The 15,896-nt window shown below is 34.7% G+C and overlaps 1 protein-coding gene across 1 annotated transcript in view; it reads right to left on the minus strand.

The window, feature by feature from the left end:
• Positions 1–15,896, minus strand: part of LOC120523687 (serine/threonine-protein kinase Nek5-like) — an 84,780-nt gene that overhangs the window by 16,841 nt on the left and 52,043 nt on the right. The window contains exons 14-19 of the mRNA XM_039745238.1: positions 10,065–10,181; positions 9,703–9,783; positions 7,685–7,789; positions 5,859–5,939; positions 1,410–1,469; positions 951–1,050 (exon numbers count right to left, since the gene is read on the minus strand). Coding sequence (XP_039601172.1) covers positions 951–1,050; positions 1,410–1,469; positions 5,859–5,939; positions 7,685–7,789; positions 9,703–9,783; positions 10,065–10,181 — 544 coding nt within the window. The remainder of the gene's footprint in view (positions 1–950; positions 1,051–1,409; positions 1,470–5,858; positions 5,940–7,684; positions 7,790–9,702; positions 9,784–10,064; positions 10,182–15,896) is intronic.

Genomic DNA, 15,896 nt, shown 5'->3' on the forward strand with positions numbered 1-15,896 from the left:
AGAAAATGGTTAAAATGGGGAAAAGAACACAGTCATTGAATTGAATATGTCTGGGGAAGCATCCTGAAGTCATTGTTTCTCTGATATCACATTCACAGAATAATTCAAATACAGAATTATAAAGGCAATGCTTCAAGTTGCAAATCTGTTATCAAGGCAACAGGCAGGCCATATAGGAATTCAGTAAAATTTACAGTGATGAGCCAGTACATTTCTGCAAAAAAAAGTTATGAAAAGATGACACAAAAATAAACCATTACTAAAGTTAAGGCAATGAGAAAGTGGAAAGAATGGAAGCACAATCGAAATCAAATGCTTTTCAGATATAAAAATAAAGGAAGGATTAGGATTTTCACATATATGACCACCTCTGAACTAGTTCATGTCTATTTATTGATGACATAACACGTGACTGTTGGAGAAAGATTACTTCAGAACATTTTTCTGGTATTAATCCAGAAGATTTTGCTAATTTCAACATGCACCAAAAATAGCCCAAAAATCCTGCCAATGTTAACAAGATGTCCATTGGCAGAAAAAAAACAACTAGAAAGTCTTAACTCTGGCCAAGTCAATCTCCTCATTTCATTTCAATCCAGTGTGCATTTTGATTTTTGGAAACGAACAAGGAATAAATGAAAATGTAAATTTTTGGCATTGACCCCAAAAAGAATAAACCAAGAATTTGTTGATACCTTCAGTTGCAACCTAAGGTATAAACTCCTTATATTTATTTTTAGGTATTTTTTGTAATAATTATGTTCAACTGTAATACATATGATGGAATAAAAAAACGCCATATTAATCTAAAACCTAAAAGTATGTCTGCACAGAAATAAGCATCCATTTATTTGCTTTTTCAAACATTAAAAATAATACATTTGACTTTTCTGTTCCAGTACTAATGGAGGGAAATATAATGATAGTGGTGAATGTAGTAAATCACCAACCTTTCTCTGGAGTTGCATTGTCTTTGCCAATATTCCAGTCAACTTTCTTCAGAAACTCCCCATCAAGGAAAGTCAACGTTTGATTCAAAATATCATTTTCCTAAAAGTACGTAAACATTGAACCTATTTACAAGATTCCAAAATATATTTATGAAATCTTAAAAACAAGATGAAGCCAGTACTATATTCAACAACTAATTCCTGTTTTTTTTAAATCGTTTGAATATCCTGTTAATACAAAGATCTACAAAACAAAATTAATATTAAACAATGAAGATATGTGTCTGCTATTTGTGAATATATTTGATACAAATGAAAATTTCAATCCACAAAAAATAAAAGTTCTTGCCTACAAATAGAAAATATCAAGATGAAAAATTGAAAAATTAGTCCTGCTAAATTTAACAAAATGAAATATATAACAATATTTGTATAACAATTTTGAGTTTTCTTGTTTACCTCTTCAAGAGGGGTTTCTTCTGTCTTCTCATCTAATTGTATCTCAAATTTCACTCCTTTCTGCAAAGAAAATACATTTAACTGTGAAAAATGCAAAGATTTTCATCAGACTGTAAAGAGTTTAGTAAAGAATTAATTTAATTAAAAGGAACAATTCAAAATAACCTTGGGAGTAATAAAAGTAATGTGCTTCTCAGTATTTATAAAAAACTGCACAAGGAATATCTTCATTTAAGAATAAGCAAAATCACTCTGAAAGATTAAAAAAGTAACCTTAAGTTGGAAGAAAACTGACATAGATGAATGGATAAATAAAAAAAAGTGGATATTAGAATATTTATAATCAAAAAAAGCTTACTCTGAGCTGAGTTTGAATCACACCATTTACAAGATGCTTTATAATTCTTTGAAAATAATTACAACATTACATATTTCTGGTTATTAGTGGTCCTGGTATGAATGTCACACCTGGGGAGGTTACATTAAATTGGCTTGGTGACCCTGAAATGAATTAAGCAGGTTTGATGTCATATTTATGGATATTCTAGTGTTAAATGATAATTATAAAATACTGCATTTTACTATATTTTATGCTTTAATAGTATAGTATTCTTATATATTATAAATCTGTAACATTTAATTAAACTAATGCTTTTACACATAAAGAAAATTAATTGCTGACTGACAGGAGGGACATAATACATGACCCTCAGTGTAAATCTCAGCTGCCATCTACAAAATGTAATAATTGCATTCCATTTAAGTGACAAGGCAACTTTGGTATCTCTATGACAGTACAGGTGACTAATGTATCTCATTTTACAATTAGCCTTGTTTGCCTATTTTCTACAGTATGGGCTGCACTTTGATCTTGTGGTTTCCAATTTCCCAGACAAAAATTCAATTACTTTAATTTCAGTATATTGTATATTAAGAATGATAAAGTTCATGATTTCTTTATTATTAGCGTGGTAGCAAGACATTAGGTACCCCACTGAACTTTAGATTTAATGTATAAGATGGGGCCTAGTGTTTCTTGTAGGGTTAGTGTTGGCAAATTGTTGTAAGGGGAGGAATACTAAACATGAGACAAAAATACACTTGTATTGTGGCTGACATAAAAACACTGTTGGGGCTGTAAGTTGGCTAACAATCAACAGAGATGAGACCTGTTGTGTGGTTCAGCCCGAAATGGAATGTGTGGGCACACAATATAGGTTGTGTCATTATTTATTTATTTTTTTTAACTTTCACAAATTTTTTTTTTTACTTTAAACTTATTATGTTTATGATGTTTTTACACCACCATTTAGTATGTTGTTGGTGTGTGGCATGGTGGTTAAGGCTTGGACTTCAAACCCTGAGGCTGTGGTATCAAATCCCACCACTGACATTGTGTGACCCTGAGCAAGTCATTTCACCTACCCGTGCTCGTATAGGAAAAAACAAGAAGAAATGTAACCAATTGTATCTCAAACATTGTAAGTCTCTTTGAATGAAAGTGTTGGCCAAATAAATAAATATAGATCATGGTTGTTACCGTTTTGTGTTCTTTTTTTGGAGGCAAGTCACAGGTTGTTATGTCGATTGCCAGTCACATCATCATTAATTCTAGTGAAGGACTTTGTGGAATGGTGCAAATTGAACCCCCTGGTTCATATTGATGGTTAAGATGTTGAGGTAATGAGGACTTACAAATACCTCAAGGTGGATCTGAATGACTGGCTTGAGTGGAGTACCAACAGAAGCTGTATATAAGAAGAGTCAGGGTTGCCCCTATTTTCTGAGAAAGATGAGGTTGTTTGGTGTATGCTGGCCACTCTTAACATATTTTCTACCAGTCTGTAGTGGCCAGTGCAACTTTCTATACAGTTGCATTTTAGGGAAACAACATTTGTGTAGGTGATGTCAACAGACTTAATAATCTAAATAAAAAGGCTAGTTCAACCTTAGGAGTCCAAATGGACTCATTGGATGAAGTGATCACTCAGGAAGCTGCCTATTATTCTGGCCATTGACTGTCACCCCCGTGTGAGGTTTTGACTAAACACAGGTGCACATTCAGTAACAGAGAGTGCTATATGAGGTTGTTTTTACTCTCATCCATCAGGCTCTATAATTATTCACCAGAGGCAGCTGATGGTCTTTCAAACAGGGAAATCACTTTTAGTCCTACATCATAACATTAGTCATTATTTCATCATGTTATTTATATGTACATTCTGCTCTCCTTCCTTTGTTTTTTAAAATGGTCTGTGACCCTGTCATATCAACTGGGAGTTTTTTCCACAGCCTTGATCAGTTTTCGCTCAATGGCCATTAAGAGCAAGGTTGCTTAAACGGTTTTGGCTCATTGGGTAGCAGCTGTACAAGTTGTCTAGTTTTAAGCAGGAGAAGTTCCTCTCTACACCTGCTGATGTAGCTCCAATTGTTGCCACTAAAGACAATAGCTTGTATAGCTGAAGCATTGCACTATCCAACTCCGTGTCTTTAAAATAAACACCAAGAAATCACACAAATTACCCCTGGATTGCTAGTTCCGCCCCACCCAACGACCTAGTTTGAAACAAACAAAATAACTTTAATAAACTCAAACAAGGAGCAAACTCAAGAGCGCTATATTTATGTTTTTACTTACAGTATGATATGTACAAATGAAAATAATAGGTTATATCGCTAGCAAATAACAGACTATGAGTAGCAGCTTCACTTGGTAGATGTCCGCATGGGACTGAATTTGAAATACTCTGATGCCAAAAGACTGTCAATTAAAAAGAGGTCTAGCCATTTTGGCAATTCCCCTAATCATCATGCAGCAGCAAAGCATCCTGCCAGCCCACTGCCCCATTTACTCCCAGAGATACTGAGCTTCCCAGGAAATGACGTTTGAAGCATTTGTCCAATAAACGTCTAGCTTTGCTGCACTGAAAACAAAGAAAATTCTGAAGTGCCATTAAAGTCCAGTGAGACTGTACTTCAGTGGGTTTTAATAGATTGTGCTGCCAATGGAATGCATGAGAAAAAAATAAATTAGCTGATTTTGAATGAACTAGCATGTTCTTTGTAATAGCAATGTACAGTAAATGCAACAGTACATATTTGACAAATTTTTTTGCAACATTTTAGAGGAGGAGGAGCTTCCCTTGTATTGTTAGAGCAGTCACCTCTGTTTCTCACCCTCTCACCCCTTGGCCGAGATAGTATTGCTCCCTGTGTGCTGAATGGTACTAAGCAGACATCTTACTAGACAATGAACATATGTGCAATACACTGTGCCATTGACTAATATCTTGTACCGTGAAATTGTAACTGATAAATATGTGATAAACTGATAAACACTGTACACTTATTAATTACCTACATTTTGTTAATTTACTTACATAATACATAATTCTTATTATATGCATATTTGTACCTTGTAAGAATACTTAAGATTATTATAATTCTTTTTATATGTATATTTGTCCCTTTTATATCTGCTGCTATATCTCTCCTTCACGATTATAAGAGGAAGGTGTGCTAATCTTGATATCCAATTTTTTTTTGCTTTAGGTTTTATATATTGCAGTTTAGTATTTTCTTCCCTTGGTTTTGACATTGGTCACTTTTTATACAGTTATGTCTGACATCTCCTGGTCATTGCAACCTTTTGGTTCCATCACAGGCACCATTCTTACAGTGTCAGTAGAGGTTGGTGCAAAGTCAGTTAAGTAACTGACATACTTGGAACAGATTCTATAAATTTCACTAATGCTGAAAGAGCCAGAGGTGGAGCTGGAAGTATAAAGTTGCAAGCTAGATAAAGTCAGCCACAGCTCTACACACAGATATGAGAGTACCTTGGGCCAAAGGCCAAAGAGCTTCTTTTAAGTCGTGTCATCTTTTTTCAGAACAAATACTGTGTGAAATGTTGAGTAAAAACTGATGGGTTATTCCAAATGGCTAGAGTAGCTACCTATGAATTGTCAGAGCAGATAAGGTTGTTATGCTTTTCTCATTGTTATTTCATTCGATATAATATCCATTTTCAGTGTCACTCCCTTTAAATATTCACACCTAAGGTTACTAATGGGGCAGCACCTTTTTTCCAAGGTAGTTTATTCCAAAACTGCTACTGTACAATGGTGACTAAGTCTAAGGCCAGTCAAATCATTGCTCAGAAGAACATTATCCAATGACATAGAATTTCATAGCTTTATAAAATGTGCACAGCATAAATTCATGAGATGTTAGAGAATTTCAGTAAATATAGTGAAACTGGTGTGACCTATTCAGCCTGTAGAAACAATGCCAATTAATATTAGTATGTACTGTATAGTACATACAGTGAGAATATGGACAAAGTGATAGCATTCCAGATAAATGGTAATCAAATTCAATTATATTTTTTGCAGTGAAGAAGATATGCTAATTCTGGGATGTGTAAAAAACAAGTTTAAGAATAATCACCTTTGCATTGTATTTCTTCTCAAGTGCCTTCCTCTCCTTTAGGTTCTCATACATAATTTTATGAAGATGCTTGTCCATGTCCTACAAATGTAAAATTGAGACAATAAATGGGCATCTATAAACTTTACCTTTAGCTACTCAGTCAGTTTCTTTTTAGTATAAAATTGTTACAGCCCAATTTGGTTATGAAAGGTGAGAAAGCCAGAGTTATAAAAAGCTATCTGTTATTAAGTAAATAAATGTAGAGGTGAGAAAAAAAAGAGAAAACACAGAGAAAGCAAGATTAAGAGAAAATGAAGGAAGGCATCATGTCCTGTCAAGCTCTGTCCTGTGAAGCAGTGTGCTGTGTAGAAGCATTTCCACAATGACATTATTATTAAAGCAATTGTTTTGTATGCTAAGGCTGTATTTGTACCCTGAAAATAGCACTAAGTAAAAGAAGAGTTTGAAATTAATAGGCATTGCTACAACAAAATTCGGCATGTTTCAATGCTTAGGTCAACTTTAGAAGTCAATCCTAACAAACATATACCGATCATGATAGATTCAGATTTAAAATCCTGAAATGAGGTTTTATCAAATTATTCTTATTTCTTTAGGTTTATTATTCCAACATCCCCAAAGATGTGCTGTTCTACATTTAGGCATATTTATGAAATTACTGCAAAAGAGTCTTAACATGAAAAGTTCAAGTTTATGCTTCACCCAGCCTATTGATAGTACTGTTTTGAAATCAGGTGGACCTGGTCTTGATTGACCTAAGCTGTTCACTAGTTACAATAAAACAATATATGTAAGTGTTTTAAAGGTCAATTCAGGTTATAAAATAGGCATTTCTTCACACACTTGCATTCATTGTAAAGAAACATTTTTCAACAACGCTCTAAGACACATGTATGTTCCAGACTCAATAACTAAAATGTTGCATTTCTCATTTTCTAGCTTAGAATTGAGCTATATCTTTTGTCCATTGTTTAGAAATCACAATCAATTAATAATATATTTTACAGTATTTGGTAATACAGTTTACCTGGAGCTGGACTCTATCCTAAAAGCATTGGATGCAAGGCAGGAATCAGTCCTGGATAGAAAATCCATTCATTTTAATGCAAACTCTTAAAAATATCTACATTGCATTATACTGGGATAATTTAAGTATGCCAATTAAATTAACGTACATGTATTTATGATGTGGAGAAAAAAAAAGTGAAATATCTAGGCCCACAGCCACGCTTAAATATGTACCACTGTGTTGTCCATTGCTTTTTAGTATTGATAATAAATACCAATCTATTTTTGTACATAAACTTGTGAATCTCAGCCTCATGCCTAAAGATCTTAAGACTCTTATGAATTACTCTGATATACTTTTGGTATATTTATCTCCTTTGCTTCTTCATATAAAAGTAAAAAAATACCTTTAATTTTGTACTTTTTATCATAACATTTTGTCTGTAGTACTAGAGTGTTGTACCAGTTAGCCATTATGAATGTAATGAGAAGTCAAGCAAAGTGACCCCTTTTATTAACTAACTAAAAAGATTACAATATGCAAGCTTTCGAGGCAACTCAGGCCCCTTCTTCAGGCAATGAAAAATGTTCTTACCCTTGTTATGAACAGTAGGGGGTGTTCATGAGTATTTTAAAGCCCAGAATTAATGCTAGGGATGGCAAAGTACTCATAAATAGCATTCATATAATAAAGAAGAAGAATAAAACTTGAGTTAAAATGCTTTGTTTTAATCTCCTACAGTGGTCTGTAATGAGTTCAAAATGAAAAAGAAAATGTTTAATCTACATTGAATGACCCATAAAATGCACTCTACCTCAGGGGATGCCTTTTTATTTCCATTATCAAGTGCTTCATCCACAATCTCTTCTACTTTGATTGGTTTTACCAGATAGGTCTCAGCTTTTCCTGGTGGTTTATTCTGAAAAAGTTTAGAAGGAATAATCAAAGACAGCTTCTCTCACTATTGGCTCCTTAAACAATGAATATACTATATCAATGAATAAAGTCAACCTGCCTTTTTTATAAGGTGACATTTGTGTGGATAATGTTGTACAGTACCTGGTTTTATACTGAGAGAATAAAGCAATCATGAATCTATTCTTTATACAAAAAGTCTTTTCTTGTAGAATATAAGCTCATAATATTTTATATGATGGGACTTATTATACCATACTGTATTCTGCTAAAATTCTCTCTAGTTGCTTTGCATTGAAGACTGGGTTTGTATTGCAGACCTGTTATTGTTTGTAAAGAACTTCAACAGTACCTATATTTTTGTGAGTTTTCTCTGGCTTCTCCACAGTTTCCTTTCACTTTCTGGTGATGTGCATGTTAGGGTGACTGGAAATTAAATTGCACCAGTATTAGTGAATGTGTGTATGAGTGTGCCTTATCTCAGTTTGGCACCAGCCCTGTGCCTAATTGTGCTAAGGGAGGGTCTGAACCCTTGCAACACTAAAAGTGAATCAAGTGATACAGTAAATGGAGGAAATTATTTTTTATTTCATTTGTAAAAATACATGTGATGATGCTCAGAGTGAAAGATGCTATATAAAGTGACAAGTCACTTTGTCAGGATGTCATGTCAGGTTGTATTTTCATATCCTACAGAATTTACTTTAGCTTTCATAGCCTCCCATAATATGTCTTAAACTGTTAAAGATTTTAGGCATGCTATATATTTTTTTCCAGGCGGAGTGGTGGTGAGGCTAGGGATTTGCACTGGCAATCGTAAGGTTGCCGATTTGAATCCTGTAAACGCCAAAAGTGACTCTACTTCGTTGGGCACTTCAGCAAGGCCATTAACCTGCAATTGCTCCATCCTGGGTATGACATTAATCTGCATCCAGTCCTGCATGTAGGCCCTCCAACCTGCAGGGAAAAACCTGGGGGTTGGTGGCAGAATTGGCACTCCAGCCACCATAAAAAACCTGACACTGTTCCACTCTATCTGAACTAGCGTGGTGCTGAGGTGTCACCCATAGCATGGCTGTACTTTGGTCCTAATCTGGGATCTGAGTTGGTTTGTTGGTGCGGTAATGCGCTGTATCAGTGTTTGCTCCTAACCTCTTTCTCTCTACATATTTTTCTGTATTTAAAAGGCAAAGACGAACTAAATAACGTTTAATTATGTTTACTCCTCTGATTGTTAAATAACAATACCATTTCAATTTGAAAACACTTTTAAACAAAGCTTCTATCTTATCTTTCTATCTAGATCTTCTTTTAAAGATATGGCAGAATTGCATCAAACCATCATCAAAATATCAAACCCTTTTGTTCTTTTCAGGGTTATAGGGAAACATGACCCATCCCAACAGCAAAGCATACAACCCTTCTGCATACTTCGACATATTAACATACTGTGGAAGAAAAGATTTTCTCTGTTGGAAATCATCTGAACATAGGGAAGAAGAAATTTCACATCCCAGTCAAGCACTAGACATTGAAGAAGCAATGCTGCTGGCTTGACCACAGTGTCACCCTTAGATATATTATAGATTACACTTCACACTTCACAAAATGCACTAAACAAAATACTTTTAACACAGGATGTATATACCCTTGGCAGACCTCAAAACAATATTCCCTGTTCACAACAAGGAGTTACTTTATAGAGTTAATAAAGAAAATACAGACACTGTCTTTTGAGAGAGTTCACCTGCCTGATACTTTAAAGTTGTTTTTAGTGTGAACCCTATTATGTAAGATTTTATAAATTAAATAAATAAACTTTGAAAAACCTTTATACCTTAGGGACTCAAGTTCCAGTATTGAAATATCAGATGACAAATTCTGTGACTCATTAGAGTACAAACATTTGATCTTTACCTCCAGAACTGCTTTAGCCTTCATATCTTTCATTTCTCTATGATACTGTTGCCGTATGGCCTCCAGCTGTTTCAAGTAGTCCTAGAGAGAAGAAAAAAGAAACCTAATCAGATAATAGCACATGTTAAAACATCTCAGGATTTCTCAGGATTTATAATGCCCAAGTATGAAAGGCACTAGCATTGTTTGAGTTCTTCTGTTACCTGATATTTTGAACATGTAATTGAACAGTTAAATTAATAATAATTCACCACTCCAAAATCTGAATTTGGTGCATCCTCTCTTCCAAGTTTTTATCCTATTTCTTTTCCACATACACTACTTATGGACTTCAGTTTTATTTACTATAAAATTTGACTCACCTGCTCATTAACTTGCTTTCCACCTTGTTTTCTTGGCACATTTGCAGGTGGGAGAGCTTTGGGGGGCTGTGCTGGAACTCTGCGGTGATTAGCATCACCTGTAGAAGGACGCAGCCCCTGTAGCAGGTAACAGTCAATTTTATTTTAAAGTATTAACTGCTGAAAGCTTGATTCTTCTATATAGTATCCCAATCTGCTTAGTCAAAAGTGATAGGCTAACCAAACACCCAAGACACTGTGCATCATTAAATCTGTTTATATGCTATATCTAAAGAAATTAAGAATTACAATTATTGTATTAATTAATTTTTAAAAACTACAATGTGATTTAGACTTATAAAATAATAGTGTCTGCTTCTACATAAAGCATAATAATAACAATCGGAGGTATAGTTGTACAAAATTTTGTTTGTTTTCTATAGTACTAGGGTTTTGTACCATGTTAGCCATTATGAATGTAGTGAGAAGTCAAGCAAAATGACAACTTTTATTGGCTAACTAAAAAGATTACAAAATGTAAGCTTTTGAGGCAACTCAGGCCCCTTCTCGGGCAAGATGTAATACAGAAACTCCAGTTGCCTGTGTTTATATACACACTAGGACAAATAACAACATTGGAAAACCTTTAAGTGAGACATCTTAAATGTAAAAAATTAATAGACCTCTTCAGGCTAAGATTAATTTATAAAGAGAGGAGAACAATGTATAGTCAAGATCTTTGGATAAGATAACTGTCTAATAAAGTCTTTTGAAATTTCTGATGAGGTTTTCAATACAATGTGGGTCTGCAGACATTTTGTCTGTGTCAGTCTGAGAGATGCAAACAATCCCCATATCTGGCCATAAAACTCATGTCTCTATTCAAACCATGTTGTAATGTGTTAAATTTTAGCATTAGTTTAACTTCCCATTCTTTTTTCATATAATTCTCATGAAAATTAAAAAAAATCAAAAATGAAACCAACCCACAGGGCCCACTGATATGATCATTAGGTTAATTGATGACTCTGTACTGGTTCTGCTGGTTAAATGTGTATGAGCATATTCATAAGTGTGTGTTCCATTTATTTTAATGAGTTTGGATCTGCTTTGTTTTCCTGTATTTTAACTAATCTGTTTCTGTATATGTACTCCTTGAGAAGCAATATACAAAAATAAACTGAATTGAATTTAACTGAATAACAGATGGAGAGGCAAACATTACGAAGCAAGTCCATGCTTTATACCTAAGAAAAAAAGAGATTCTCTGAAGAGCCTTTTTATGCTTACAAAATAAAAAAATGATTGGGACATTTTGAAGTGACTTCTAGAAGTCCATCTTTAAAAATTCTTTGATCCCTTTATTTATTTTCAGGGCATAGACCAACTATTTCTCAGCTGCAATCTAAACCTAAATTTCTTATTGAATAAATCTCCCCAAACACATAGACATGGGAAAAGATGAAGTGAAAGAAGAAGAAGAAGAAAATGACAACAGACACTATTTCTTGTAAATGTAAACTGGATAAACCAGAAGAAATATGAATTAATGATCTGCTTTAGAATATCAACAATCAACTTTTAACCTGCTTATTTCAATAAATGAAGGGAGGCTGCTAGTACCTTCAGGCACAAGACAGAAACCCACTCATTCAAAAATGCACAAACAATATCAATCATACTATAATTAAGAGTTACAATGAAATTAACGTGTGCCTTTGTGATTTGCAAAATCAAAAAATAAAATAATATAAAAAAATACTCTTTAGGAACATGGGTGTAAGAAGCGAACTCTTCTTGTGGAACACTAGACTTGGGAGGCAGCAGTGCTTCCCACTGTACCATCATGAACAAAGAACTCTGTGACAATGTCATACTTGTCAAACCCTTTAGCTAAATACGTAGACTGTAAAGATGGTTCAACTCACAGTGTAATCCTTAACTACACTACTTAACCAGTATATTTATACCAATTTAAAAAAATGCAACAAGAAAATGTGCTTTAGAAAGGTTGTTCCCTAAGGCAGTATATAAATAATGCAGTGGGATTTTAAGATCCACTCATGCATGCACTCATGGACACAAATGGGGAACCAGCCATGGATGGGACATTAGTGTTTTGTAAAATGCTTTTTGATAATGCTCATTAATAATGGCATGTAATAAAGATTCACTGTGTTTTTCCCCGCTAGCACATTAAGACTGAAAAAGCACCATAAGGCACTTTTACAATTTACAGGCAATTTTACCATTTGACTGTATCCATGAAATGCTCTTTTAATAAGCTGATATTTAAACTGCCATACAGCTTTTTTCTGAATCTACATTTACCATTTCAAGATGATGAAAAACCATACCTTACCATGGTAGCCTTAAGCATAACACAGGTGCCAATCCTGGATGGAGTTCAAAATGTGCATAATTTTTGTTTTGCTGGGGCTTATTGCTAATAAAATTAATATATTAGCATACAGAAGGCATAGTATAAGGTTCATACTGGATTCTGAGAGCAGTGCAGTATGTAGATTTACTAATAAAACAACAATCCAGCACAAATTCCATGTAGTTTATCACTGCTTATTTCAAAGCAATTTTGAAGAGACAAGTATGTATTTCAGTGATATCATGTTAACACATATGAGCCTTACAGGATCTCATTTAACATGAAGAGGCAACCTAAGCTCCCCTTCCTGTCTGTTAGTCAGGAGCTATAAAAGGAAGGGATTTAATGTCAATGCCACATGAAAGCGAGACCCCGGAGGTGTCTAATAATGTCAGACAAGACAGGATGAAAAACTTTATTGGCAGCAGCAACTGCTAACTATGTTGTGTAAATCAGTCAAGTTAATGCACTGAACCTGTCTGAACAATTCAATAATGTATACGACAGATGAGATTTTGTGGCTTTCGACTATCCTTCACAATGCCATATCAGTTGTTGCCAGAAAGTATTTTGTCTATTACATGATACATTAATTTTCCAAGTAAAATACTACAGCATATTATAATTAATTTTACTATTACTAATACTGTATTAGGGCAACAACACTTGGGTCACAGGTTTCCTGGCTGGATTGCCAAGAACTATGTAGGATCTGCAGGTTCTCTTCAATGTCAGGATCCTTGGTAACTACAACTCAATCTAGTGTCAGTGAATGAATGCGATCATGAGTGAGTTTACAGTATATGTGTTTTGCAAGTCACTGGTTTTCCCACTGAGACTAAGTTCTTAATGTACCCTGGATTCTGTAACTGTGAATGGGAAAAACAGTTTATGAAAATGTATAGATTTTGTGGCATGTTAAACACATTTTATTTTCTTTCTTTTTGCCTGTGCAAATTTAATTGTAATCAGATCACAGATTTTTTCACAGGGTAAATACTTACAGTGGTGTGAAAAACTATTTGCCCCCTTCCTGATTTCTTATTCTTTTGCATGTTTGTCACACAAAATGTTTCTGATCATCAAACACATTTAACCATTAGTCAAATATAACACAAGTAAACACAAAATGCAGTTTTTAAATGATGGTTTTTATTATTTAGGGAGAAAAAAATCCAAACCTACATGGCCCTGTGTGAAAAAGTAATTGCCCCCTGAACCTAATATCTGGTTGGGCCACCCTTAGCAGCAATAACTGCAATCAAGCGCTTATATAACTTGCTGTCTTTTACAGCGCTCTGGAGGAATTTTGGCCCACTCATCTTTGCAGAACTGTTGTAATTCAGCTTTATTTGAGGGTTTTCTAGCATGAACTGCCTTTTTAAGGTCATGCCATAGCATCTCAATTGGATTCAGGTCAGGACTTTGACTAGGCCACTCCAAAGTCTTCATTTTGTTTTTCTTCAGCCATTCAGAGGTGGATTTGCTGGTGTGTTTTGGGTCATTGTCCTGTTGCAGCACCCAAGATCGCTTCAGCTTGAGTTGACGAACAGATGGCGGACATTCTCCTTCAGGATTTTTTGGTAGACAGTAGAATTCATGTTTCCATCTATCACAGCAAGCCTTCCAGGTCCTGAAGCAGCAAAACAACCCCAGACCATCACACTACCACCACCATATTTTACTGTTGGTATGATGTTCTTTTTCTGAAATGCTGTGTTCCTTTTACGCCAGATGTAACGGGACATTTGCCTTCCAAAAAGTTCAACTTTTGTCTCATCAGTCCACAAGGTATTTTCCCAAAAGTCTTGACAATAATTGAGATGTTTCTTAGCAAAATTGAGACGAGCCCTAATGTTCTTTTTGCTTAACAGTTGTTTTTGTCCATGCAGGCCGTTTTTGCCCAGTCTCTTTCTTATGGTGGAGTCGTGAACACTGACCTTAATTGAGGCAAGTGAGGCCTGCAGTTCTTTAGACGTTGTCCTGGGGTCTTTTGTGACCTCTTGGATGAGTCGTCTCTGCGCTCTTGGGGTAATTTTGGTCGGCCGGCCACTTCTGGGAAGGTTCACCACTGTTCCATGTTTTTGCCATTTGTGGATAATGGCTCTCACTGTGGTTCGCTGGAGTCCCAAAGCTTTAGAAATGGCTTTATAACCTTTACCAGACTGATAGATCTCAATTACTTCTGTTCTCATTTGTTCCTGAATTTCTTTGGATCTTGGCATGATGTCTAGCTTTTGAGGTGCTTTTGGTCTACTTCTCTGTGTCAGGCAGCTCCTATTTAAGTGATTTCTTGATTGAAACAGGTGTGGCAGTAATCAAGCCTGGGAGTGGCTACGGAAATTGAACTCAGGTGTGATACACCACAGTTAGGTTATTTTTTAACAAGGGGGCAATTACTTTTGCACACAGGGCCATATAGGTTTGGATTTTTTTTCTCCCTAAATAATAAAAACCATCATTTAAAAACTGCATTTTGTGTTTATTTGTGTTATATTTGACTAATGGTTAAATGTGTTTAATGATCAGAAACATTTTGTGTGACAAACATGCAAAAGAATAAGAAATCAGGAAGGGGGCAAATAGTTTTTCACACCACTGTAGTTTTTATGCAACAAAAGATCTCATGGCCTTAGAATACAGCCACAAAAAATGTAACATTTAGCTTTTCCCCATAATATAACATCTCAGCCCACTTATATTGAAAGGTAAGAGGATGGATCACAAGTTAATTGAAGGGTACGATTATACACACACAAACACATATAACCACACCAGACTAATTCACATTTCCAGTTTATCTAAACTATGGGAGGATCACATCCGTGGTCACATACTTTTCATAAAAAGAGAGAGGGAGCAAAAATAATATGCTACACGACACCACAAAAAATGACTGAGTTTTGCCACTTTCAATACCTCACCATTAGCATTACCTATTGCCACATTCAGAGAATATTTATTAGTACTCCTAGATTCAGCAGTAGAGTAAAACATTAAAGACTCAAATGTATCAAGAAACCTGGTCTTTGATACACAATTTAGATAGTTGCTTTCAGTCCTAGTTAATATCATTGTGGACTTCTTAAAATTTTTTTCCTCCATTTTTGATTCATAGAGCATACTTGTGCTACTTGAAATAATAGCAATATGAATGTAATTTGTTTCCTATTTGGATTAATGAAAAGGTAAATGTAATTGCTTGAAACTTGTATTTATAGTATTTCATTTTTCATAAATCCTCAGTTGTAATAATAACAATAATAATAAAAAAACAATTAAACAATCAGCCTGACAATATGCATTATCCTCCATTGTTCACTACCATCTAAGAAGTGGTTGATATTACACTTCAGTATTCACTACTGGCTTGCTAAAAAAGTTTTCTATAGTCACTTTCATGTTTGAAATTTGTTCTGACATCATCCACTAAGTAGATAATTAAACTGATGATCTCTACATGTGCAAAC

This window comes from Polypterus senegalus, chromosome 2 (genome assembly GCF_016835505.1).
Source record: "Polypterus senegalus isolate Bchr_013 chromosome 2, ASM1683550v1, whole genome shotgun sequence".
Taxonomy (NCBI): domain Eukaryota; kingdom Metazoa; phylum Chordata; class Cladistia; order Polypteriformes; family Polypteridae; genus Polypterus; species Polypterus senegalus.